Source organism: Erinaceus europaeus, chromosome 16, assembly GCF_950295315.1.
Source record: "Erinaceus europaeus chromosome 16, mEriEur2.1, whole genome shotgun sequence".
Taxonomy (NCBI): domain Eukaryota; kingdom Metazoa; phylum Chordata; class Mammalia; order Eulipotyphla; family Erinaceidae; genus Erinaceus; species Erinaceus europaeus.
This window is the reverse complement of record NC_080177.1, coordinates 25,311,549-25,338,176: the sequence shown is the minus strand read 5'-3', so window position 1 is coordinate 25,338,176 and position 26,628 is coordinate 25,311,549. Positions and strand designations below refer to the sequence as shown.

Below are 26,628 nucleotides of genomic sequence, written 5' to 3'. Positions count from 1 at the left end.
GTAGGCATGCTCTGTCACATGCCCACTTGCTGCAGTTCTGAGCAGTGCATAGAGCCATGCATTAATAATAAAAGGCACACTGAGCTGTCTTGAGCATGCATGCCATTAATCATAATTAAAAATGCCAGCAGACCTATAATATACATTCATGCAGGTTATCAGGCTTTATGGCCAACTATATATTCTTAGATACTTGCACACTCAAAGACTAGTTTATTCAGATGACTCCTGAAGAGGTAGATTACATTTACCTAAAATAACCGAATAAAAAAATGAAAATAGCCCCCCAGAGTGGGATGTGTGGACATACACACACATGCTCACAGGGGAAGGGGGTATGGAGAGCAGGTCTGTCTGAAAGAGACTCTTTGGATTAGTTTTCCTTCTTGGGCTGCTTCAGGCTGAGATCTCTGGCACAAGTTAACAAACCCTCACAGAAGATTAACTGGAGTCCAAATTAAAGTATGGCTGAGGCTTCCTTACCAGGTAGAAGACACTGGGTCAATCATTTAGAGACCTAAAAAGTCAAAGGTGGAACGTGCCTTCAGACCTCTGATCTGTAGGAGTAAGAGGAAGATAAGCAGTAGTAACTGTAACTTAACAGCAAGTGGCATAGTGCTTTAAAGAGATACATTTCCAGCACCAGAGTTCAAAACAAAGAGCAGCTTTGGCTAGTGAGAAGTGAGGTGGGGGTGGGGGGGTCCGTCTTCTGTCTTAACGTTTCACACAGTTATAGGCAGGCATCTGGAAGGTTCCTATAATACTGGAAATGGAATGTATTTTTCCAACAAGTAGGTTGAAAACTTGTATTACACTGTCCCCTCCAAGCTCTTCCCATATTCTATCCAGAAGAAAGCCTGATAGCTATGCCTAGTGCTAGTTGAACAAGGATTCTCTCAATCCCACTGTCGAGTACAAGTGTTCTAGAACTGATGTCCAATAGGATGAGCGGCTTCCCAACAGTGAGTAACTATAGTAAGAAAGTGACTGGTTTTTATCTTACTCTCACTGCATGCAACAGCTGGGGAATTTTCTGAGGTTTTGTTATACTTTGTAGGGTTGCTGTCAGCACTGGATCTTGTTGAAGTCAATCCTCAGTTGGCTGCTTCTGAAGAGGAGGCCAAGGCTACAGCTAGCCTAGCTGTGGATGTGATTGCTTCAAGTTTTGGTCAGACAAGGGAGGGAGGACATATTGTCTACGACCAGCTCCCTACTCCCAGGTCACCAGATGAATCAGAAAGAAAAGAGCGTGTAAGAATTTAGGAAACACTGTATGCTGACACATTTGTCATGATGGGCATTCCAAAGTTGTGAGGTACATGAAGGGACAGATACTAAGTGGTCATCTGGGTCAGTAATGCCTTAATGAAAATGCCTGTGCATCTTTAAAACTGTAACATTTCCAGTTTCCTTCCCCTGTCCTTTTGGTGATCAACAATATTAGTTAACTTTTTTTTTTTTTTTGCTGTTCATGAAGTGAATATGTGTTGGAGTACTGTGTAAATTTAAAGTCATATACAGCATTTATTATCTTGGTATATCAGACTGGTTTTGTTGTTGTTCTTCACATTTAAGTGGTTTTTCACCCTCCTACCCTCCCTCCTCCCAGAGTCTGGCTACACGTGCATCCGTGAAGAGTTAGCTCACGGCAGCGATATGCTTATCACATCTCCAATGCCACTCGTCCACAGGGTCAAAGTTCTGGTCCATGAACCCTTCCCTATAGGAAGTTCAATGCTTGTGAAAAAATTTGTAATAAACCAGGCCTCCCAGGATGGCTATCTCCAGTAAGATGACAATGGAAAGTAGCAGCTTGTTGGTAGTCACTCTACAAAGAGAAGCAAAGTGAAGATGTAGTCAGAAGTCTGGGTAACATTCATTCCACTTTCATACTTGGGAATCTGACCTGGGGCCACGGTCAGATACTGAGGCAAGTTGAAGTTTGCTGTTTAATCACACAGCTACTGAGCAGTGAGTATAAGGTTCTTTAGCTGGTAACAACTCAAAAACAAAACAAAAAAATAACTTCTTGTGGTCTGGTATGTGGCACAATGGATAAGGCATTGCATTCTCAACCATGAGGTCCTGAGTTCAATTCCCGGCAGCACATGTACCAGAGTGATGCCTGGTTCTCTTTCTCCTATCTTTCTTATGAATAAAACAAATTCTAAAAAAAAATAATAGCAATAACTTCTTTATCTTAAGGGATAACACTAATTTAGGGATAATGCTACCTCAGAGAAATGCTGATCTGGGACAATCAATACTAAAGCATAAACTTTTTTTTTTTGCCACCAGGTTACTGTAGAGACTTGGTGTTGGCCCTTTGAATCCACCACTCCCAGCGAGCCCCCCCCCCCTTTTAATTCTTTCTGTTTTGCTTGATAGGAAAGACAGAATTAGGAGAGGAGAGGGGATAGGAGGGAGAAAGAGAGACACCTACAGACCTGCTTCACTGCTCATGAGTGTCCCCCTTGCAGGTGGGGAGTGGGGGCTTGAAGCCAGGTCCTTACGTGTGGTAATGTGTGTGCTTAGCCAGGTGTGCCATTGCCTGGCCCCCATAAACATTAGTTCTTGTTTTTTTTTTTTAAATATTTTATTTATTTATTAATGAGGATAGGAGGAGAGAAAAAGAACCAGACATCACTCTGGCACATGTGCTGCCGGGGATCGAACTCAGGACCTCATGCTTGAGAGCCCAAAGCTTTATCAGTGCACCACCTCCTGGACCCCATAAACATTGGTTCTTGATTTCTAAAATGTTTTCACATAGTGGCTGCTTCCTCACATTTTCACTGTGAAACAATTTTAGGAGGGGGCTAGTTAGGGAAAAAAATACATATATAAAAAGGTATACCACTGCTCACACTGGGGTGAATTGTATTTTTCTTTTTAATATTTACTCATTTATTTAGTGAAAGATACAGAAAATGAAAGACCAGAGCACTGCTCAGCTCTAGCGTATGGTAGTGTTAGAGACTGAACCTGAGACCTCAGGGCCTCAGGCATGAAAGTCTTTTATATAACCATTATGCTGTCTCTCCAGCCCAGGGTGAACTGAATTTCAAAACTGCAAATGCAGAGATCACTGCTTAGCCATCTAGAGTCACATCAATTACATACTACAGCTGTGACTGTGTAATGGAAGAGCATTGTGCCAAGCTCTCCTGCTTCAGGAAGCTCATTCAGCTCAGGACTTGGGTCTTGCTTTAGGATAAGTAGTGACTGTCTTGTAAACTTAACTGCTCATCTTACTCTTCGCCTCTCAACCCAAATGGTTATTTCTATTCTGTAGAAAAGAGCTTCACGGTTTTTCTGCTATGTACATGTGGGGAGCCACATGTGCCCTCAAGGTTGCTATTGGCATGGCCACATAGTCATTGTTCACAGAAGGCCTTGCTTACAAGATAAGTTTCTATTTCCTAACTAGAGTCTTGACAAAGAAAAGTTTCTGTTTGTCACCACTGTACCGTTTCTGGTAAGTCAGGTAACTTGCCCACCTCCCTATGAATCACCCAGGACCTTCCAGATAATGGCTGATCACCAGGACAACATGCCACGTCAACCAACTGCCCCCAGCTGCTAACCTCCCCCTGACCCTGGCCTTAAAAACAGCACCTTTGGTGCTAATAAACAGACTTGATCAGAATCCTGTCTTGTCTCATTTCTCTCTTGTCCCCATTCCCTCTCCTTCGTCCTCACTCCCTCTTCTAGGTTTACCCACGTTGAAGGTCCCGCGGGACGGGACATGTACACAAAAAATTTAAACTCTGGTTCTTTTTTTTTTTTTTTTTTTTTTATGCCAGGGTCTCCCCCAGCCCCCAAATGGATTCATCTACACAATTCCACCACTCCTGGCAGGAAGAGACGCCACAGTACTGCATGGTGCTCCTATGTGGTTGCCAGGGGCTGGGACCAGAGTACTTGAGCATGGTGAGGGGAATACTTTACTGGATGACCTATCTCCTGCTACTTCCTCCCTTTGCTCTTTTTTCTTACGCTGTACTGGGGACTCACACATGAGATGGCCCCACAGCTATGGTAGTTTTTCCATTACTTTAGAGAAGTAGAAACACAAAATCCCTGATAGACCCATATGGTGACGGAGCTCAAAGCCAGGGCCTTGATTGTGGTCAGTTGTGCTATCTCCAGGTCCCCTTACCTTGACTTTAAACTGAAGATTTCCCCCTACTCCATATGGAATTCACCCATCTAGAAAATTCAACTCTTGTTAGTTTCATGGCTGAACTGTAATTTTGGCATGTTATCCACTTGACCCCAAATTCAGCTTTATCCCTTGTGGGGATATCTACCTTCTGACCCTGGGTTTTGCTGCCATCAGCACTCAGTTATTTATTTTTTTAAATTGTTAACAAGACAGAACTCCCAGGTACTGGCTTGATTCCCATGTAGGGCAGACAGTGCCAAAAGCAAATACTTAGTAGTGGAAATGAAAGCAGTTTTTATTCCCCCTAATTAATTAATTTATTATTGGATAGACAAAAATTGAGTGGGATGGGAGAGACAGAGAGGGAGAGAAATAGAGATAGATACCTGTAGTTCTACCCCACCACTCGTGAAGTTTACTCCCTGCAGGTGGGGGGTAAGGAGCTGGAACCTGGGTCCTTGGGCACTGTAGTATGTGCACTTAAATCAGGTACACCACCACCTGGCCTCTGAAAGCAGTTTTCTGATCACATGTACCTCAAGAGACATGAGGCTGTGTTATGCCCATGTGTTATCTTCGCTAAGGAATGTGTAAATTGGGATTAATAGTCCATCCACAGTTGGGAGTTAGCGCACCTAGTAGAGCTGATCATGTGTCAAGACCTGGGTTTGAGCCTCGGCAACACATGCGTGCACCAGGGGAAGCTCCATGGATAGTACAGTAGTGCTATGATGCCGTGCCCTTCCTATTTTCTCTCTGTTTAAAGGAAGAAAGAAAAGGTCACCATGGGAGTTGTGCTTGAGGCACTGGGGCCACAAAAGGCCTCCCAACGGACACCTGTTCCAAGTCAGAGCAGTACATTTACAAAGGAGTGTGTTCTGAGATTTCTTCTGCTATGTTAGAACCTTTTCAAGATACCATTTTAACATCTTTCAGCTAAGAATGTCAACTGTTTAAAGAGAAAGTTACTTTGTGACTGCTTTTAAAACTTACTTTCTGGACATTGACCGGAGAATCTTTCGACTTCTGCTCAAGTTTTCACTTGTATTTACCAGCTGAGAAGAGAAAATGACAATTATTTACTCTTTTCAAAAATAACTGTGAAACTTGAACATTTCTAATTAATTAGGCTCTAATGCGCATGTGCTAAAAAGCTCAAGAAATCAAAGCCAGTTTAAATGATGGTCTAAACATAAGTGGAAAAAACCTGGAAAAGACAAGGTACTTTAGTACTTGCCAAGGTTTAGAAATGTTGGGGGGCTGAGTGGTGGCGCACCTGGTTAAGCACATGCAGTACTCTGGGTGAGCAGGGTCTGCTCCACAAGTGGTGAAGCAGGTCTGCAGGCGTCTAGCTTTCTGTCTTCCTCTGTCTCCCCTCACCTCTCAATTCCTCTGTCCTACTGAATAAAATAGAAAAAAAAAAAAAAAAAGGTGGGCCACCAGGAGCTGTGGATTTCCAATGCCATCACCAAGCCCCAGCGATAATCCTGGAGGGGGAAAAAAAAGATTTATATCCCATAAGGCAGGAGAGACAGCATAATGATTATGCAAGGAGACTCTCGTACCTGAGGTTCTAAGGTCTCAGGTTCAATCCCCTGCACCACCATAAACCAGAGCTGATTTCTTTTGCTATGTTAGGACCTTTTGAAGCCATCATTTTAACATCTTTCAGCTAGGAATGTCAACATTCAAACACACACACAGACATTTTTTTTGGGGGGGCACCTGGTAGATATCTCAGTGTTAGAACACAGGATTGACATACCTGAAGCCCCAGACATACAGGTTTAATCCCTAGCATCGCCATTAGTAAAGTTATGTGGTGCTCTAGTCTGTCTGACTCATAAAAAAATAGGTCTCTAAAACAATCCCCACAATGAGCTAATATTTTCCCATTTAAATCCTGCCCACAGCATCCTTTTCAGTTGGAGTTTGCCTCATGCTGTTATGAATACAGCAATCCACTGACAATTTGTACTACTTTAAATTTTTCTATGCAGATATATAGAAAAAAAAAAATTTTTTTTTGCCTCCAGGGTTATTGCTGGGACTCGGTGCCTGCACCACAAATCCACTGCTCCTGGAGGCCATTTTTCCCATTTTGTTTCCCTTGTTGTTGTCGTTATTGTTGCCATTGCTGTTGTTGATGGATAAAATAAGAGAGATGGGGAAGACACGGGGGAGAGAAAGAGAGACACCTGCACACCTGTGAAGTGACCACCTGGCAGGTGGGGGGTCCGGAGGCTTGAACTGGGATCCTTATGCCCGTCCTTGCACTTCTCACCATGTGTGCTTAACCCGCTGCACTACCACCCAACCCCCAAGAAAAATTTTTTTTTTAATTTTCTTATTTATATTTATTTTCCCTTTTGTTGCCCTTGTTGTTTTTTATCGTTGTAGTTATTGTTGTTGGATAGGACAGAGAGAAATGGAGAGAGGAGGGGAAGACAGAGAGGGGGAGAGAAAGATACCTACAGACCTGCGTCACTACCTGTGAATCGACTCTCCTGCAGGTGGGGAGCCGGGGGCTCGAACCAGGATCCTTACGCTGGTCCTTGCACTTCGAGCCACGTGCACTTAACCCGCTGCGCTACCACACAACTCCCAAGAAAAAATGTTTTTAAGTACCTCTTAGAATGATAATATAATAGAGGCTCCAATAGATTGTCATTTTATCTTTCTATTTTATTCCTACAGTGATCCAGCTTATCATAAGTAATATCTAAGGGGTGTAGCCTGAGGTTGAATCCCTAAACTATACTATTTTATGCATGTAAAATATAATCCTGGCTCTAAATGATAAGATAGCTATAATGTTTTTAAGTGGATGACACTTCCTAAGAATAGAAAGGTTCGGGGTGGTGGCACACCTAGTAGAGTAAACATATTACAGTGCACAAGAACCTGGGTTCATGTCCCGGTCTCCATCTGCAGGCAGGAACAGCCTCATGACCAGTGGAACAGTGCTGCAGATGCCCCTCTCTCTCTTTCCCTCCCTCCCTCCATCCCTCTGTCTCTTCTTTCCTCCCTCTCTCTCCTCCCCCTGTCTCTATGCAAAATAAAAAGACAAAGCTTTAAAAATAGCAGGATATTTTATTAGATGTTTAAGAAATAAAGAACTCAGACTAAAACTGAATCTTAAGTGTCTTCAGACAAACTATTTTGCCATGGAGAATTAGTGGAGGGATTAATAAAAGGATGAGGGCCAAAATTTTATATACAGAAATCTGGTTTCTTCAATCTTTTTATTTCCAATGATCTCCCTCTCTAGCTTAGTGGGGTACAATGCTTCCAAAGGAGCTCTCAGCAAAGCAAACTAAAATGTGATAAAAGCCCAAGAATGTCCAAGGTCATACCCTGAAGTCAGAGCTGCTGTGGCAACGCACTCAGTGTTAACAGGCCCATTGACTTACCCTGTGCCCAGACTTACCCTATTCTTCGTACGTTCCAACTGCTCACGTTGCTCCCCCAGCTCTTCTATAATTTCTGACCCAATCTGGTCAGTCTCTGTGGCGATCCGATGAGAGCGCTCAATACTCTGGGTGGCTCGGTTCAGACTGTCAGTGCCTTGCAGAAGCAACGCCCTTTGAGACTGTAGTAGATTCTGACAGGGATATGGAAAGGAAATGTTAGTCTTCTAGTCTTCCCCCATAATTCATTTTATTGTTGGCACACATTTCATATGACCCTTTATTATGTAAGATGGGATAAGGGATGCAGTGAAATAATTTTTGTTAAGACAGAACCAAAGATGCTATTTAACTCTTAAGATCTAGTTCAACATCAGACCAAAGCAGACCCTGTAATCCTATACAGGAACATGATACCTCCCACTTCACTGCTTATTAAATTTAAGGTGAAAAGGATCAAAGACATCAAAGCATTTTCTGTGCTCAAGATGAATTTGAACTGGCCCGTGTGCTTCCTAGACTAGCAACTTCTGAGAGGCAGAGGCTCAGAAGAGCTATTTGAACATCCACAGTGCCTATAGTTTTGGTAGTTCAATTGGCAAAACCTAGAAATAAAACAAATCCTAAAGATATATTGGTTCACTAAATATAAACCCAACAGGTATTGAATGGCAACAAATAAACTATTGCTTTATTTTTTTTTTATCGTATCGTTCTAAATATTCAACTCTAATCAGGATGTATCATTAAAAGAGGTTGTTTGTTTAAAATGCAATATTCAAATTTGCTTTGGAACCTTTTCTACTTGTAATTTGTACTGTGAAATATACAATGTAATCCTAAATATATTAGTCTTTCAGAAATTTAATTCCTTTACTTATCTAGCTTCTCTGTGTAACTCAAGGATCAACATAAATTTAGAGATCAAAGTACCAGAGAGTCGTTCCAGCTCATTTTCCACTGTAACAGCATAATCTGACCTTTTCGACTAGACTTGGGTGGGCCATTAAGCCACTTTGCTATAACTGCAAAGGAAAGCTTGGGTGAATTTTATAATAATATACTGCTAAATTAAAAATCTAACTGAATTCTTAGGGAGATACTTGAAAAACTGGACCAATGGGTCAGAAAACAGAATCCGTATTAGCACTGTTGGTACAGTGGTGAGCATAGCTGCCTTCCAGAATCCATATACACAAAACAACATTGACATATCACTATGGCACACCAAAACACTTGTATGTGGAAAGACTACAAAGAAATATCAATAGGCCTGTACAGCTATCAAGAGCAATGAACCCACCTTCTCTGACCCATCTTGGACACAGCTAGAAGGAATTATGTTAAGTGAGCTAAGTCAGAAAGATAAAGATGAGTATGGGATGATCCCACTCATCAGCAGAAGTTGAGAAAGAAGATCTGAAAAGGAAACTAAAAGCAGGATCTGACTAAATTGAAAGTAGGGTAGGTCCATGAAGGATGATAAATGACATAGTGGGGGTTGTATTGTTAAATGGGAAACTGGGGAATGTTATGCATGTACAAACTATTGTATTTACTGTTGAATGTAAAACATTAATTCCCCAATAAAGAAATAAATTAAAAAAAAAAAAAAAAAAGAAAGTAGGGCACCAAAGTAAAAACCCTGTGGTGAGGGGTAGACATGCGGCTTCCTGGGCCAGTGGGGAGTGGGGGTGGGTGGGTGGGATGGGACAGTCTTTTGTTCTGTGAGAGAGAGAGCATATATTCACATGTATCCATAAACAAGTGCAAAATATATACCTGAATGCAGAAGTACACTAGAGTTTGCAGTGAGTACCCTCCCAACACTTCCTCTCCACTACTCCAACCTTTGGGTCCATGATTGCTCAACAATTTGTTTGGCTTTGTATGTTAACTCTCTTTTCAGCCACCGGGTTCCAGATGCCATCAGGATGCCGGCCAGGCTTCCCTAGACTGAAGACCCCACCAATGTGTCCTGGAGCTCCGCTTCCCCAGAGACCCACCCTACTAGGGAAACAGAGAGGCAGACTGGGAGTATGGACCGACCAGTCAACATCCATGTTCAGCGGGGAAGCAATTACAGAAGCCAGACCTTCCACCTTCTGCAACCCACAACGACCCTGGGTCCATGCTCCCAGAGGGATAGAGAATGGGAAAGCTATCAGGGGAGGGGATGGGATATGGAGATTGGGTGGTGGGAATTGTGTGGAGTTGTACCCCTCCTACCCTATGGTTTTGTTAATTTATCCTTTCTTAAATAAAAAATAAATTAAAAAAAAAAAAGTATCAATAGGCATATAATTTCTGGTAAGACCTTCACTAAAAAGTAGAGGTGAGTATCCTAGAAGAGAAGGAAATTGGAAGCATAAAGAGGACATGGTGGGAACAAAACACAAGAGAAGAATGTCATTGCAATGAGTGTGAACAGGGTGCCAGAATATGAATATGGTAAATTCTTACACCACAGGCCCTTAAGGGGAAAGGGGAAAAAAAAAAAAAACACAGCTGAACCTTACCATGTGCTCATTTTCTACAGTGTATGTGCCATATTTCATATCTCCTCGGCCTCCAGATGGGGCTGTCAAAGGTGTGCTTCTTACTTCCCGATGGAGTTTTGCAAGGTCCTTCCGGTAGGTTCGAAGTTTAGACATCATAGGGTTACGGAAAGATAGGGGTGCATAACGGAGTTCTTCCTCCATCTCTGCCAGCTAGAACGGCAGAAAGTGGCAGTCAGGCGGTAGTGCAGTGGGTTAAGCGCACATGGTGCAAAGCTCAAGGACTGGCGTAAGGATCTGGGTTTGAACCCCCTACTCCCCCCCTGCAGGGGAGTCGTTTCACAAGCAGTGAAGCAGGTCTGCAGGTGTCTTTCTCTCCCCCTCCGTCTTCCCCTCCTCTCTCCATTTCTCTCTGTCCTAGCCAACAACGACATCAATAACAACAGTAGCTACAACAATAAAACAAGAGCAACAAAAAGGAATGAATAAGTAAATAAGTATTTTTTTTTTTAAAAAAGGCAGAAAGTAGTGAATACATGGCCTAGTTATTTTCTCTCTCACCTGGACATATACCTGGTTTGACTATTCAAGTCAGAGAAAACCCCAAGTATTCAATCATAGGAATACTCAACCACAGGTTCCAGGGAGGCAGGAACTGTGTGTAACATGTTTGTCTATAACATAATGCTTAGTGCCTAGCAAGTACCTAGCAAACACAGTGATGACATTCAGAAAGTATGAGTTGTCTTGGAGGAAGCTTTGACAAGACTTGAGCTAAAAAAAGAAAAAGAAAAAAACATATTTACTATGCTACCTGTATTAGCAATAGAGCTGGAGAAAATTACAGAGAAATAAGGTAAGACCTAGAGGTACAGAGTCTATCCAGTAGTTGATACAAACTAGTTGAACTAGCAGATTATTAAATAACGTCAGCAGAGGGCAGAGTAGACAGCATAATGATTATGCAGAGAGACTCTCATGCCTGAGGCTCCGAAGTCCCAGGTTCAGTCCCCTATACTGCTCAGAGCTGAGCAGTGCTCTGGTAAGAATCAAACAAATCAGCAGAATCATTTTATCAATTTTTATGAAAAATGAAACCTTTGGCAGCACAGGAGGTGCACAGTGGACTTAAGCGCATGAGGTCCAAAGTTCGATACCAGCACTGCATATACCAGAGGGGTACTCTCTCTCTTTTTTAAATTTATTTTACCAGAGCACTGATCGGCTCTGGCTTATGGTGGTATAGGGGATTGAACCTGGAACTTCAGGGCCGCAGGCATGAGAGTCTTGTTTGCATAACCATTATGCTATCTACCCCCGCCCCTCTCTTCTCTCTTGTGTTAATCTTTTTTTTTTTTTTTTAATTGAAAGGAGAAAAAGAAAAAAGAAAACTTAGATGGATTTTCTATGAAAATTTAATATTTAGATTGAGACCTTATTAAAAAATAGCTCAAAACTGCATGTACTTAGACTTATGAAGCTGTTTACCAGCTGCACATGGCAAAAAGATAAGGTATAAGGTATATAGCTACCTCACCTTCATGACCTGTCCACTGAGCAGTCAGAACATGACCCAGGCTTATTTCCATAGCTACTTCTGATTTACGTTTTCACATCAAGGATTTGTCAGTTATCAAGTAAAATGTATATGCTTATGCAGTACATAAGTATTCGTGCTTATCAGCAGTACCAGGGCTTCTTAGCACTGAGCAAAGAAAATGGAATTTTAAAAAATCTCTTTAAATTTTTTTTTATTTTATTTTTTTTATTTCTCTATTGGGGAATTAATGTTTTACATTTGACAGTAAGTACAATAGTCTGTACATGCATAGCATTTCCCAGTTTTCCATATAACAATACACCCCCACTAGATCCTCTGTCATCCTTTTTAGACTTGTATTCTCCCCCCAATTTTTTTTTTATTGCCACCATGGTTACGCTGAGACTCAGTGCCAGCAGCACTATAAACACACCAGTTGTGGTGACCATTTTTTTTTCTTTTTTCTCTGTTTTATTGGATGAGAGAGAGATAAATTGAGAGGGGAGGGAAAGATAGAGAGGAGAGAAAGATAGGCACCTGCAGACCTGCTTCACCACTTGTGAAGAGTTCACCCTTGCAGATGAGGAACAAGGGCTCAAACGTGGGTCCTTGTGAATGGCAATGTGTGCACTTATCTGGGTGAGTTACCACCTGACCCCTAAAAATAACTTTATTACTATACTTTGAGGAACCAGGGCCTTATGCATGTGTGGTTTCACTGCACAGGGTCACTTTTTCATTCAGGTAGCTGAGGGATATACCATAGCACTAGGGCTCTCTCCAGTGCTGTAACACCTCCCATATGGTGTTGGGGCTCAAACCTGTGCTGTGCAGATGACAAGGTATGTACTCTACCCAGTGAGTTGTTTCTCAGGTCCAAAAAATGGAATTGTGAATTTAGTTTGTTATTGTTTTGCTTAAACAAGTCCATCCTAGATCCACCTGTCTATCCCACATCCAAGTACAATTAATCTGTTTAGTGGACTTGGCTGTTTTTGCAGTGGCTTAAGAGTTCTGTTGGCTGCCTGATCATTAATGGGCTATGAGTTATATAATATACTTCTCCAACAGTAAAGCAGTGGCCAGCAGTGAATTCTGGCATGAGACTAGATGAAATGAAACAATAAAAACCGTAAGACCCAACAAAACCCTGGTGGGTGGGGGAGGCAAAAAAAAAGACCCAGAGTAAGCATTTGTTAAACTGCAGCAATTTTTAAAATTATTTTATTATCTTTACTTGTTTTTGGATAGAGACAGCCAGAAATTGAGAGGGAAGGGGGTGATAGTGAAGGAAAGAGAGAGAGACACCAGAAGCACTGCTTCACCACTCGTGAAGCTTTTGCCCTGCAGGTAGGGAGCAGGGGCTTAAACCAAGGTCCTTGTGCATTGCAACATGTGAGCTCAACCAGGTGTGCCACCACCCAGCCCCCCACTGTAGCAATTTCAAATACATTTTGGCATCCTGACTGGGAAGTCACCCTGTCCATGCGTGCCTTGTCCAGAATACCATAGCCATTCACTGTGTTATTTCTTCTTCTTTTTTTTTTTCCAGCCAAGACTTACACTTGTTCAACTCCACTGCTTCCATGGAGAGAAACAGAGAAGAAAATAAGAAAAGTGGGAGAGACAGAAAAGTTTTTTTTTTTCTCTCTCTCTCTCTGGATAGGAAAAGCAGAATAAAAGAGACAAAGTGGGAGAGAGGAAGAAAAGGAGAGAGACCACATCACCACTCTATCACTCAAGTTTCCCTTGTGCAAGTGCCCTATGTGTCCAGAGGCTCAAAACCAGGTTCCTTTGCACTAGCCAGAACCATCTCTGAGCTACATTTTACATGATGCTAAGTTTAACAGAATTTAACAAAATTAATGTAATTCATTTCATGGCCAGATTCTAAAGTGAGTTTTGAAAATACCACCCAACGTATGAAAATCCACTTCCACTCCCATTAGAAATGTACTATTAGGAGTTGGGTGGTAGCGCAGTGGGTTAAGCACACATGGCACAAAGCACAAGGACCAGCGTAAGGATCCTAGTTTGAGCCCCCGGCTCCCTACCTGCAGGGGAGTCGATTCACAGGCGGTGACGCAGGTCTGTAGGTGTCTATCTTTCTCTCCCCCTCTATTGTCTTCCCTTCCTCTCTCCATTTCTCTGTGTCCTAACAACGATGAGATCAATAACAACAATAATAACTACAACAACAATGAAAAACAAGGGCAACAAAAGGGAAAATAAATATTAAAAAAAAAAAAAAAAGAAATGCACTGTCCTATCATCAAAAACTCACTTCAGGAGAGTCAAGTTCTATTTACTTGTGTGCTGGCCAGTCTCCCTCAAGACTCATACTCATCAAATGGTCTGTTTCATTAAAAAAAAAAAAAAAAAAAAAAAAAAACAGATCTGGCACGAAGTGCAAGGACTGGCAAAAGGATCCCAAAGGATCCCGGATTGAGGCCCCAGCTCCCCACCTGCAGGGGAGTCGCTTCACAGGCGGTGAAGCAGGTCTGCAGGTGTCTTTCTCTCCTTCTCTCTGTCTTCCCCTCTTCTCTCCATTTCTCTCTGTCCTATCCAACAATAAGGACAGTAACTACAACGACAATAAACAAGGGCAACAAAAGGGAAAATAAATATTAAATATATATATACAGATCAGAAGGAAAAGTTAATTTGTGAGCATGCCACAAGCAATACTTCTGGAAACACACACACGGGAGAAGAAACTAAAGCCTTGCATCCCCAGCTCCCATTCTTCCAGCTTTTTCTCACCGTTTCATTTGCTTCCTGTTGCTTTTCATCAAAATCATTAATCAGCTTTTTCTTCTCTTCTGGAAAAGACAAAAAAAAAAAAAAAAAAAACAAGGTTCAAATGTTTAGTCCTACTCCTATACAGCTGTGGAGGCCATTCCCTCTGCTTAGAACAAATGTCCCACCCCTTCTTTGGAAGGAGTGGTAGCAGTACATTATCTCTAAAAGGCTGTGAGCTATAGGGTGGCTGGGCAGTGGTGTAACCAGTTGAGCACATGTGATCATGCACAGAGACCTGGGTTCAAGTCCCCAGTCTTTATTTGTTGGGGAGGGGGGGCAAAGTTTCACAATCAATGAAGCAGTGCTGCAGGTGTCTCTCTCTCTCTTCTTCCCTATACGTTCCTTCTTGGCTTCTCTCTGCCTCTATGCAATCAAGATAAATAAAAGTATAGGAACTTATCACAATGGAAGGGGAGGGAGAAAAGGGAGAGGACTATCAATACTGATATTTAGTGCCAGGGAATAAGAATGCCTGCTTGAGACAGTTTAGCCTACCAATGACCTGCTTCCATCTCCTGCATCACATGGTGCTCTGGTTCTTTCTCCCATCAATAAAAAACTAGATACATCTTAAAAAAAAAAAAAAGATCTGTCCCTAAAGGTCTAGAATGTCCTCACTAAAACACTCCGAGTCAACCATGCTTTCTTTGCTCCCTCATAAGGACTATTCCCCAGGCTTACCCCCCAGTAAGACAGCTTGCTAATTCTGCAATCTCTGTCCCTATCTTCACTCCACTGTGAATCTCTCTCTCTCTTTTTTAAATTTATTTATTCCCTTTTGTTGCCCTTGTTGTTTTCCATGTTATTGATGTCGTCACTGTAGGTTAGGACAGAGAAATGGGAAGAGAGGAGGAGAGAAAGATATGAGAAAGATAAGACCTGCTTCACCGCCTGTGAAGGGACTCGCCTACAGGTGGGGAGCCGGGGGCTCGAACTGGGATCCTTACTCCAGTCCCTGCGCTTTTCGCTACCTGCGCTTAATCCACTATGCTACCACCCAACTCCCATGAATCTACTTTCTATACTAACCCTTATCCAGTTTTTTGGTAGTTGTTTTATAGCAAAAGAGATAAACCCCCCTCTGCTAGTTGGAGAATGTTCATGGTACCTGTTTCTTGGCCATAAGCACTGGTGACAATATAGATGATGTACACACCACTGATTCACATACCGAGAAAGTCACTCCCCCTTTCTGTTCTTTTTTAACCAGAGCACTGCTCAGCTCTGGTTTATGGTGGTCTGGGGGATTGAACCTGGGACTTTTGGAGCCTCAGGCATGAGAGTCTCTCTGTATACCATTATGTATCTCCCTCCACCCTCCCCTTTCTGTTCTTCTTCAACGCTTCCCATCATGTCATTTTAGTGCCAGGAGGTTTTTAATACCCAGAAATTACTATTACCCCCCCCATCCATAGCAAAAATAAGAGACTTCAGCTTCAAAGCAATTCACATCTAGGTAAAACAGCACTGTTTTGCCTTCACCTTACTACTTTTTTTAATCATTTACATAGGTTCTACATGTATTTTATATAAAGTGATATACATAAAAAAAAAAAACATGAGGAGCCAGGCAGTGGCACATCTGGCTAAGTGCCCACCTAACAGTGTGCAAGGGTGCAGGCTCAAGCCCCTAGTTCCCACCCACGGGGCAAAGCTTCACAAGTGGTGAAGCAGAGCTGCAGGTGCCTCTCTGTCTCTCCCTCCCTCCCTCTTTCTTTTTACTTACTAGATCACTGATCAGCTCTGGCTTATGGTGGTGTGGGGGACTAAATCTGGGACTTTGGAGTCTCAGGCATGACAGTGTGTTTGCATAACCATTATGCTCTCTACCCCCACCCTCTGCCTCTCTATTTCTCCCTCCCCTCTAATCTCTCTCTCTAGCCAATAATAAAAAGTATTTTGAAAAAAGAAAAACAAAAGCATGATAGTAAAAATGGTGCTTGGGCACACATATATTATGAAACATTACTTTATGTTGTTGGTATATGGAGGAGCGCTGCTGAGGATGGGGGGTTAGAGTCTGGCCCTGGGTTTGGGTTCACTCAGCGTGGAAGTGGTCCATTTGAGACTGACTGGTAAATAGGGTTGATGGCCCAAGTCCACCAGGCCCTGGGTTAGCTCAGAAAGACAGAGCTAAAGAAAGCCTACCTTGCTATTCAACCAAGTGGCCATCTCTTCTCCTTATAGGTGGTTTCAGCTGCAGTCCTAGAATGACTTACCCTGGGGCCCAGGAAGGCGTGGAAAATAACTTTGGTCTCATTAGCAGCTCAAAAATCTGTGACTACTTTGATTTTGGCACCCCCCATGGTACTCCTACCTCTAAGAGTTTTTGGGGTTTTTTGTTTTGTTTTGTTTCTTTTAATAAAAAGAAAACACTGACAAAACCATAGGATAAGAGGGGTACAACTCCACACAATTCACACAGTTCCCACCACCAGAACTCCGTATCCCATCCCCTCCCTTGATACCTTTCCTATTCTTTAACCCTCTGGGAGTACGGACCCAAGGTCATTGTGGGATGCAGAAGGTGGAAGGTCTGGCTTCTGTAATTGCTTCCCCGCTGAACATGGATGTTGACAGGACGATCCATACTCCCAGCCTGCCTCTCTCTCTCCTAGTGGAGCGGGGTTCTGGGGAACCGGAGCTCCAGGACCCATTGGTGGGGTTGTCTGTCCAGGGAAGTCTGGTTGGCATCATGCTAGCATCTGGAACCTGGTGGCTGAAAAGAGAGTTAACATATAAAGCCAAACACATGGTTGACTAATCAAACTGTTGAACCTAAAGGCTGGTTCCCTATGGGAGTATGGACCAAAGATCTTTATGGGGTGCAGAAGGTAGGAGATCTGGCTTCTGCAATTGCTTCTCCGCTAAACATTAATGTTGATAGGTTGATCCATACTCCAGTGTGTTCCTATCTTAGATAATAAATTTCTTTTTTAAATTTAAAATCAAACAAAAGAATTTACAGTAGTGGGAGTCGGGCAGTAGCGCAGCAGGTTAAGTATACGTGGTGCAAAGCGCAAGGACTGGTGTAAGGATCCTGGTTCAAATCCCCGGCTCCCCACCTGCAGGGGAGTCGCTTCACAGGTGGTAAAGCAGGTCTGCAGGTGTCTTTATCTCCCCCTCTCTGTCTTTCCTTCCTCTTTCCATTTCTCTATCATATCTAACAATGGTGACATCAATAACAACAATAATAACTATAACAACAATAAAAAACATGGGCAACAAAAGGGAAAATAAATATTAAAAATATATATATTTAAAAGAAAGAATTTACAGTAGTGTAGGACACTTGTAAAGACTTCCAGGGTCAGGTGGTGGTACACCTGGTTAAGTGTACACATTACAGAGCACAAGGACCCAGGTTCAAGCCCCTGGTCCCCACCTGCAGGGGGAAAGCTTCAAGTGGTGAAGCAGGACTGCAGGTGTCTCTCTCTCTCTTCCCCTCTCTTCCTCCCCCTTCCTTCTCAATTTCTCTGTCTCTATTCAATAATAAGTAAATAAAAATATTTTCCAAAAGACTTCCTTAAAAAAAAAAAAAAAAGACTTCCTTAGATGCTGTAAAATTAAGACTAGAGATTGTGGTTGTAGGTAATAGATTAATAATGATCTTAGGCAGGCGTAGATAGCATAATAGTTACACAAAAAGACTCTCATGTCTGAGGCTCCAAAGTCCCAAGTTCAAATCCCCTGCACCACTATATGCCAGAGCTGAGCAGTGCTCTGGTTAAAAATAAAATAAAATAATAATGATTGCATGGTCCACGAAGTGGTGCAGTGGATAAAGCACTGGATTCTCAACCATAAGGCCCCAAGTTCAATCCCGGCAGCACAAGTCATGTCTGGTTCTTCCTCTGTCCTTCTCATGAATAAATAAGTTCTTAAAAAAAGGGAGGGGGAGTCGGGCGGTAGTGCAGAGGGTTAAGCGCAGGGGCACAAAGCACAAGGACTGGCATAAGGATCCCAGTTTGAACAGCCGGCTCCCTACCTGCAAGAGTCACTTCACAGGCGGTGAAGCAGGTCTGCAGGTGTCTGCCTTTCTCTCCTCCTCTCTGTCTTCCCCTCCTCTCTCCATTTCTCTCTGTCCTATTGACGACATCAATAACAACAATAATAATAAACACAACAATGATAAAATAAAAAACAGAGCCATGATGGCGACTTGGAAGCAGCAGCTGGCGTGAGCTCCAAAAAAACAGCATCTTGTGACCTGGGCTTCTCTGGATAGAGTTCCAGATGCCAGCATGATGCCAACCAGAATTCCCTGGACAGACAACCCCACCAATGGGTCCTAGAGCTCCACTTCCCCAGAGACCCACTCCACTAGGGGGAGAGAGAGAGACAGGCTGGGAGTATGGATCGACCTGTCAATGCCCATGTTCAGTGGAGAAGCAATTACAGAAGCCAAACCTTCCACCTTCTGCATCCCACAATGGCCTTGGGTCCATACTCCCAGAGGGATAAAGAACAGGAAAGCTATCAGGGGAGGGGGGATGGGACACGGAGTTCCGGTGGTGGGAACTGTGTGGAGTTGTACCCCTCTTATCCTATGATTTAGTCAATGTTTCCTTTTTATAAATAAAAAATTAAAAAATAAAATAACACATGCCAGAGGAATGCTCCGGTGTGCCTCTCTTTAAAAAAATAATAATGATCACATAAGCTGTTACTGCCCCATAAACATCCTAAAACAGGACAGTCTTTTATCCTTCAAAGGGGGAAATGAAGAATTTTGTTTTTGTTTTAATAGATGTGCTTTGTGTCCATTTTAAAACTTTATTTATTTTAAATTTTTTAGATTTATTTTCCCTTTTGTTGCCCATATCTTTTTATTATTGTTATTATAGTTATTAGTGTTGTTGTTGATATCGTCGTTGTTAGACAGGACAGAGAGAAATGGAAAAAAGGAGGGGAAGACAGAGAGGGAGAAAGGTAGACACCTGCAGACCTGCTTCACCACCTGTGAAGCTACTCCACTGCAAGTGGGGAGCTGGGGGCTCAAACAGGGATCCTTACACCAGTCCTTGGCTTTGCGCCATGTGTGCTTAACCCACTGTGCTACCGACTGACTCCCAGGCTTTATTTATTTTATGAAGTTGGGAGAGAGAAACCCCAGCATATGCAGTACTACAGACTGAACCTAGGGCCTCAGGATACCAAGTTCTGTGATGAGTCAGTCACCTCCCAGGCTGCTAATTGGAAAATAGGGTAGAATAGAAGTAAAATCACACTCAGTTGCAATACCATTTATTATTGTTGTCTTCCCAATGATGCACAGTATTTATACATACAATCATAATATATATATATATATATATATATGCAAAAAATCCAACACAGTTCCTATCAAAATTCCAGTGGTGCTTTCACTGAAATAAAACAATTTGAGCATCTGTATGAAGCTACAACAAACAAACAAAACTAAAAACAAATATGAACAGTCAAAACAATTTTAAGAAATCTGGGGACCAGGCGGTGGAGCAGCTGGTTAAGCATGCACCTTACAGTGCACAAGGATCCAGGCTCAAGCCCCTAGACCCCTGCGTTCCCTGGGGGAAAGCTTCACAAGTGATGAAGCAGAGCTGCAGGTGTCTCTGTTTTTCCCTTCTCTCTCTACTCCTCTCTGTCTCTATACAATAGTAAATAAATAATAAATTAAAATACAAAAAAAAAAATAAAGGAAAAAACCAGAGTCATCACACTTCCTGATTTTCAGACTACAGAGCTATAGCAATCAAAAATGGCATTGGCATAAAACTAGACACATAGCTCAAAAGAACAGGAAAAGGTTCAGAAATAAACCCATCCATGTATATGGTCAATTACTTGTGGCAAAGGAGCCAAGAACACACAATGGAGAATGGATAATCTCTACTGGACAGGAAGTCGGGCTGTAGCGCAGCGGGTTAAGCGCAGGTGGCACAAAGCACAAGGACTGGCATAAGGATCCCGGTTCGAACCCTGGCTCCCCACCTGCAGGGGAGTCTTCACAGGCGGTGAAGCAGGTCTGCAGGTGTCTATCTTTCTCTCCTCCTCTCTGTCTTCCTCTCCTCTCTCCATTTCTCTCAGTCCTATCCAACAACAACAACAATAATAACTACAACAATAAAACAACAAGGGCAACAAAAGGGAATAAATAAAATAAATATTTAAAAAAAAACTCTACTGGACAGCCACATAGAAAAGAATGAAACTTGACACTATTTGACATCATATACAAAAATTAACTGAAATGAATTAAAGATTTGAATGTGTAACATGAAGCTATAAAACTCCTAGAAGAAAACAGGTGGGTGTAGAGAGATGTCAGGTGTGTGGCTCTGATCTGAGCCCCCGCACACCTCACGGGAGGGGTTATGACCCTAGAGGCAGTGGTAGTGCTGTGGAGCCTCTCTCTGCCTCCCTGGTCTGAATGAACAAGTGACCCAGGAGCAGTGAAACAGCACACGCAAGGTTTCAACTGGGGTCACTCTGCCTATGTCTCTCTCTTTCTATGTCATCTTTAATATATATATTACTGGATAGAGACAAAAATTGAGAAGGGAGGGAGAGACAGGAAAAGAGACACTTGCAGCCCTGCTTCACCATTCATGAAGCCCCCCCTGCAGGAGGAGACCAGCACTGTAATATGCGCACAAATAACAAGGGAGCTGGGTGGTCGGGTGGCAGCGCGACGGATTCAGCGCACGCGGCGCAAAGTGCAAGGACCCGCGCGAGGATCAGTTCGAGCCCCCGGCTCCCCACCTGCAGGGGAGTCACTTTACAGGCGGTGAAGCAGGTCTGCAGGTGTCTGTCTTTCTCTCCCCCTCTCTCCATTTCTCTCTGTCCTATCCAACAACAACAACATCAATAACAACAACAACAACAAAAAGCAACAAGGGCAACAAAAGGGAATAAATCTTTTTAAATAAATAAATAAATAAATAACAGGGCCAGGCAGTGGTGCAACCAGTTAAGTACACATATTACCATGTTCAAGGGCCTGGGTTCAAGCCCCCTGGTCCCCACCTGCAGAGGGAAAGATTCTCAAGTTGTGAAGCAAGGCTACCGGTATCTTTCTCCTTTCTCTCTCTCTCTCTCTCCCTCCCTCTCGCCTCTCTAACTTTCCATATAATAATAACAAAAGCTCACTGCTCTTGCTATGGCCAAGCAGTATGTTCAGGGTTTTGCATTTCTAGTCAGTCATAAAATTCATCAAATCGTCATAAAATTCTTATGAAGTGGTTGATTTACACCCATTTTGCAAGAGCAACTAGCTCGATGTAAGCCATATATCCAATGCCACACAGCTACTGAGTGTGGATCTACAATCTGAACCCATGCAGTCTGGCTCTAGAATCCTTGCTATTGAGTGTTACACTAGCCTGTCCACCTATTGTCGTCTTCAATATTTTGGGTGGCAGGAGAAGCATTCAAATGTACAAACACATACTCTCTATGCTCTAAGTAACTTTGACGTTCTTATCCACATCCAAATAAGTCCCTTCTCCTTTTATATTTATCTCAAGTTAATCATTCACTAAACTGACCAGGTGAGAAAATCCAGGCATGCCAGAATCTCTCTCCTTCACTGCCAATGTCCAAGCAACCTGGTTAACTTCAACTTCCTGGATTTAGGACTCTAGATGTCCATTTTACCTTAGATAGATATCTGCAACGAAGACTCCTAAACACGGTGCTTTGCATCCAGATTCGTGAGCATCTCTCTCGTTCTCTATTGGCACATTAACTATCTGCTTAAAAACCTTTACTGGGTAGTCCTGGAGGTGGCGCAGTGGATAAAGCACTGGACTCTCAAGCATGAGGTCCTGAGTTCAATCACTGGCAGCACATGTACCAGAGTCATGTCTGGCTCTTTCTCTCTCCTCCTGTTTCTCATTAATATATAAATAAACAAGGGCAACAAAAGGAAATAAATAAATATTTAAAAAAAAAACCTTTACTGGGGAGTCGGGTGGTAGCACTGCGGACTAAGCGCAGGTGGCAGAAAGCACAAGGACTGGCATAAGGATCCCTGTTCGAACCCCCAGCTCCCAACCTGCAGGAGAGTCGCTTCACAAGCAGTGAAGCAGGTCTGCAGGTGTGTATCTTTCTCTCCTCTCTCCATTTCACTCTGTTCTATCCAACAATGACGACCTCAATAACAATAACTACAACAATAAAAACAAGGGCAACAAAAGGGAAAATAAATATTAAAAAAAAAAACTTTATGATTCTCCACATCGTCTTTTTTTTTAAATTTATTTATAAAATGGAAATATTGACAAAACTATAGGATAAGAGGGGTACATTTCCACAAAATGCCCACCCCCAGAGGTCCATATTCAGTCTCCTCCCCTGACAGCTTTCCTATTCTTTATCCCTCTGGAAGTATGGACCCAGGATAATGATGGGGATGCAGAAGGTGGGAAGGTCTGGCGTCTATAATTGCTTCCCTGCTGAACATGGGCATTGGCAGGTTGAGCCATACTCCCAGCCTGTCTCTCTCCCTAGTGGAGCAGGGCTCTGGGAAGGTGGGGCTCAAAGACACATGGTGGGGTTGTCTGCCCAGGGTAGTCAGGTTGGCATCACAGTATCATCTGAATCTGGGGTCAGAGTAATGAAGCTGAAGAGTTGACATTCTGTGCCTGAAGTCTCTGGACACAGTCCAAAGTGAAGCATGCTGAGGTGGTACTGGTTGCACTGAAGGTCTAAATGTCTTAATGTGACTCTCAGGTCCCTTCATAATCTCTCAATAAATACACACACACACACACACACACACACACACACACATTTGAAGAAGCTTGTGAATTTCATTTTTATCATAATCATTCCATTCATGTAACTTTAGTTTCCTCACAGAATAGACACCCAGGATCTAACCCTTAAGTAAAAATAATAAAGCAAGGGAACCAAGCAGTGGCGCACCTGGTTAAGCACTTCACATTACAGTGCATAAGGATCCAGGTTCAAACCCCTGCTCCTCACCTGCAGGGGGAAAGCTGCAGGTATCTCTCAGTCTTTCTCCCTCTCTATCTCCACCTCCCCTCTCAATTGCTCACTATCTCTATCCAGTAAGAAATAAACAAATAAATACAAATTAAAACAATGAAACAAAAATTTACTCCCAGTGCCATCAGAACAAATAGATTTGTTATGAAGCAAAGAACCATATGGGGCCCTTCACTGGGAAACCCTAACTCCTCCTGGGAAAGAAATGCAGAACCAACCCCCTCCAAAAGAAAAAAAAAAAAGCCAACCTGAACTTTATATTCAAAGCAAATGGTTTCTAAAAGGACCACACCTATACATTACAATTCTGATTTTATTTTTTAATATTTATTCCCTTGTGTTACCCTTATATTATTTTTTATTGTTGTACTTATTATTGCTGTCGTCGTTGCTGAATAGGACAGAGAGAAATGGAGAGAGAAGGGGAAGACGGGGAGAGAAAGACAGACACCTGCAGACCTGCCTGTGAAGCGACTCCCCTGCAGGTGGGGGCCCGGGGGCTCAAACCGGGATCCTTACTCGGTCCTTGAGCTTTATGCCACGTGCACTTAACCCGCTACTACCGCTGGACTCCTGCAGTTCTGATTTTAAACACCAACACCCCTACACTGGTATTACAATAACCCTGGAAGGTCTGACTCCTTTGTATTCTTAACCCTTTTCGTGCTGTGGGTCCTTTGCCAGCCTGATGTGAACTACTAACTTTAAAAAGAAAAAAAAAAAGACTGCATTTATTTATTGAGGGAAAGAAGAAGTGGTACATGCACTGCCAGGGATCAAACTCGATACCTCATGTTACAGAGTCAAATGCCTATCCACTGCACCACCTCCTGGACCACTGAGCCTCTTTAAAAAATAGTGTTTTGGGGGCCGGGTAGTGGTGCACCTGGTTAAGTGCACATATTACCATCCACAAGGACCCATGTTCTTGGCCCCCGGTTCCCACCTGCAGGGGGGAAACTTCACAAGCAGTTAAGCAATGCTGCAGATGTCTTTCTGTCCCTCTCTATATCCATTTCCTCTCAATTTCTCTGTCCTATCAAATTAAGTAAATACTGTTAAAATGTAATAATGCTGGGAATATGGATCGACCTGTCAACGCCCACGTTCAGCGGGGAAGCAATTACAGAAGCCAGACCTTCCACCTTCTGCACCCCACAATGACCCTGGGTCCATGCTCCCAGAGGGTTATAGAATAGGAAAGCTATCAGGGGAGGGGATGGGATACAGAGTTCTGGTGGTGGGAATTGTGTGGAGTTGTACCCCTCTTATCCTATGGCTTTGTCAGTGTTTTCTTTTCATAAATAAAAATAGAAATTTAAAATAATGAATAGTACTTTTAGAATTAGAGATAGCGTGATGTTTATGCAATAAAAGTTTTCATGCCTGAGACTCCAAAGTCCCAGGTTCAATTCCCAGCACCACCATAAGCCAGAGCTGAGCAGTGCTCTGGTTAAAAAAAATAAAGTAGGGAGTTGGGCGGTAGCACAGGGGTTAAGCACAGGTGGCGCGAAGCACAAGTGACCGGCTTAAGGATTCTGGCTCAAGCCCCCGGCTCCCCACCTGCAGGGGAGTCGCTTCACAGGCGGTGAAGCAGATCTGCAGGTGTCTATCTTTCTCTCCCCCTCTCTGTCTTCCCCTCCTCTCTCCATTTCTCTCTGTCCTATCCAACAACGAAGACATCAATAACAACAATAATAAAACAACAAGGGCAACAAAAGGGAAAATTAATAAATAAATATTAAACAAAAGAAAACAAAGAAATTCCTTTAAAAAAAATAAAGTAAAAAAATTTTTTAAATCTAAAAAAAAAAAAGCAAATAATATTTAGCAATAATGCTTTTAAGTGCACAATTTGAAATACCGGACTGTACGTCTCAGAAATGCACCTCTCTTCACCACAGTGGAAACGAGACCAGGAAAATCTGAAGGCTCTAACAGGGCCCAGAGGGGGAGTCTCCGGGAAGCGCTGCGAGGGCCCCACCCCCAGAACTCCAGGCAGCCGGAGATGCAGGGCGCTGGGCCCCGGGCAGCCTCCCCCCGCCCGGGGGGGCGTGTCTGAGGATGAGGAACCCAGAGAGGAGGCCCCGGGCCTGGGAGGAAGGCACAGGGCACAGGCTTCCTCCCAGACGCGCTGGGCCGAGTTCTCCGCCACCCGGCCCGGCCCGGCCCCGCTCACCGGTTCCTGCCATGCCCAGGAGCCGGTCCGGAACCCCTCGTAGGTCTTCATGGAGGCCGCGAAAGATCTCATGCAGCTTCTCAAAATGCTCCGAGGAGGCGGCGGAGGTGGCCATGGCTCAGGCCGAGCTCGAGCAGTGGCAGCCGCCGAGATTCCGGGCACTGGGCCCGCTCCTCGCGCGGACGTCAGCCGCCCAGCCCTGCAGGCATCACGGAGACCACTGCCTGCACCGCCCTGCCCCGGCCGCTTCCGGGTCGACCAGGGGTCCTCCGGAGCCAGAACGCCCACCCCCTTCGTGTCGTCATTCATTAGGCGCCGGGCGCGAAAGCCTGACGGAAAGTCCGTCTGGTTGCTCTGTTGGTCGCGTCTTGGCAAGAGAGTGGCTCTGTTGCTGAGGGGGTCACAGTCCCGAAGCCCCAATAAATACCCAGTTGGGGTTAGGGAAAGGTCACAGCGGAAGGGACTGTGAGAAACCGCGGGACGGGCAGCGCGGACTTCCTTTCTCCTGGGCCCGCCTTCTGGCGAGTAGCTTGTGTTGAAATGCATGCCGGGAGTTGTAGTTCGGAGCCGAAGTCACTGAGCTTAGGCTGTCACGCGTTGCTGGGGGCGGTGTTTTTGCCAGCATCTGAGCCCTGCCGGCATACATAGTTGGGGAGCCTGGCGTAACGCCATTGGAGTGGTCTTCTCTATTTTCGCACTTTGTGCTGCTCTTATTAAGTGTTAAAATGTTCAGCCTTCCAGGCAAGGGTCATGTCAGCCCCCAGTAGTGGGGGTAGAAGAGGGAGGCAGGTGACCAAGTCACGTGTTTTCAGAAGTCATACCCAGGCTGTGGTCCCCACCGCTAATATTCAACCTGCAATGGCAGGACTCGGGCAGCGCATCTGTTCACTTTACAGGCTTTTTCAATTTTTTTTTTAATTTTTAAAATCTTTATTTATCGCCCACGTTTAGCGGGAAAGCAATTACAGAAGCCAGACCTCCCACCTTCTGCATCCCATGGTGACCCTGGGTCCATACTCCCATGGGGTTAAAGAATA

General features: G+C 43.6%; 2 protein-coding genes across 4 annotated transcripts in view; one reads left to right on the top strand and one right to left on the bottom strand.

Annotated features, from left to right (window-relative positions):
* Positions 1–3,649, top strand: part of ARG2 (arginase 2) — a 33,312-nt gene extending 29,663 nt beyond the window's left edge. Inside the window, exon 8 of the mRNA XM_060174772.1 lies at positions 1,058–3,649. Within this exon, the coding sequence (XP_060030755.1) occupies positions 1,058–1,263 (206 nt within the window). The 3' untranslated portion in view covers positions 1,264–3,649. The remainder of the gene's footprint in view (positions 1–1,057) is intronic.
* VTI1B (vesicle transport through interaction with t-SNAREs 1B) lies at positions 1,595–26,628 on the bottom strand. 3 transcript variants are annotated; one of them, XM_007525811.3, is made up of 6 exons: positions 25,592–25,860; positions 14,380–14,438; positions 10,098–10,289; positions 7,599–7,772; positions 5,162–5,223; positions 1,595–1,828 (listed from the first exon to the last, which is right to left on the bottom strand). In XM_007525811.3, the coding sequence occupies exons 1-6, from the start codon at positions 25,704–25,706 to the stop codon at positions 1,732–1,734; spliced, it is 699 nt and encodes a 232-aa protein (XP_007525873.1). In that variant the 5' UTR covers positions 25,707–25,860; the 3' UTR covers positions 1,595–1,731. The 3 variants fall into 3 exon arrangements, 2 of the variants coding, with proteins under 2 accessions (XP_007525873.1, XP_060030756.1); XM_060174773.1 differs by lacking the exons at positions 1,595–1,828; positions 5,162–5,223 and adding an exon at positions 5,549–5,655; XR_009545299.1 differs by lacking the exons at positions 1,595–1,828; positions 5,162–5,223; positions 7,599–7,772; positions 10,098–10,289 and adding an exon at positions 16,887–17,137 and having other exon boundaries at positions 25,592–26,628.

Excerpts from the sequence above, each read along its gene's own strand:
- VTI1B (XM_007525811.3), bottom strand. The coding sequence starts at position 25,706 with ATGGCCACCTCCGCCGCCTCCTCGGAGCATTTTGAGAAGCTGCATGAG. Across the intron at positions 5,224-7,598 it reads TGGAACGTACGAAGAATAGG|CTGGTAAATACAAGTGAAAA; the intron begins GTAAGTCTGGGC and ends TTCTCTTCTCAG. Across the intron at positions 1,829-5,161 it reads CTCCGGTCAATGTCCAGAAA|AGTGACTACCAACAAGCTGC; the intron begins GTAAGTTTTAAA and ends TTCTCTTTGTAG.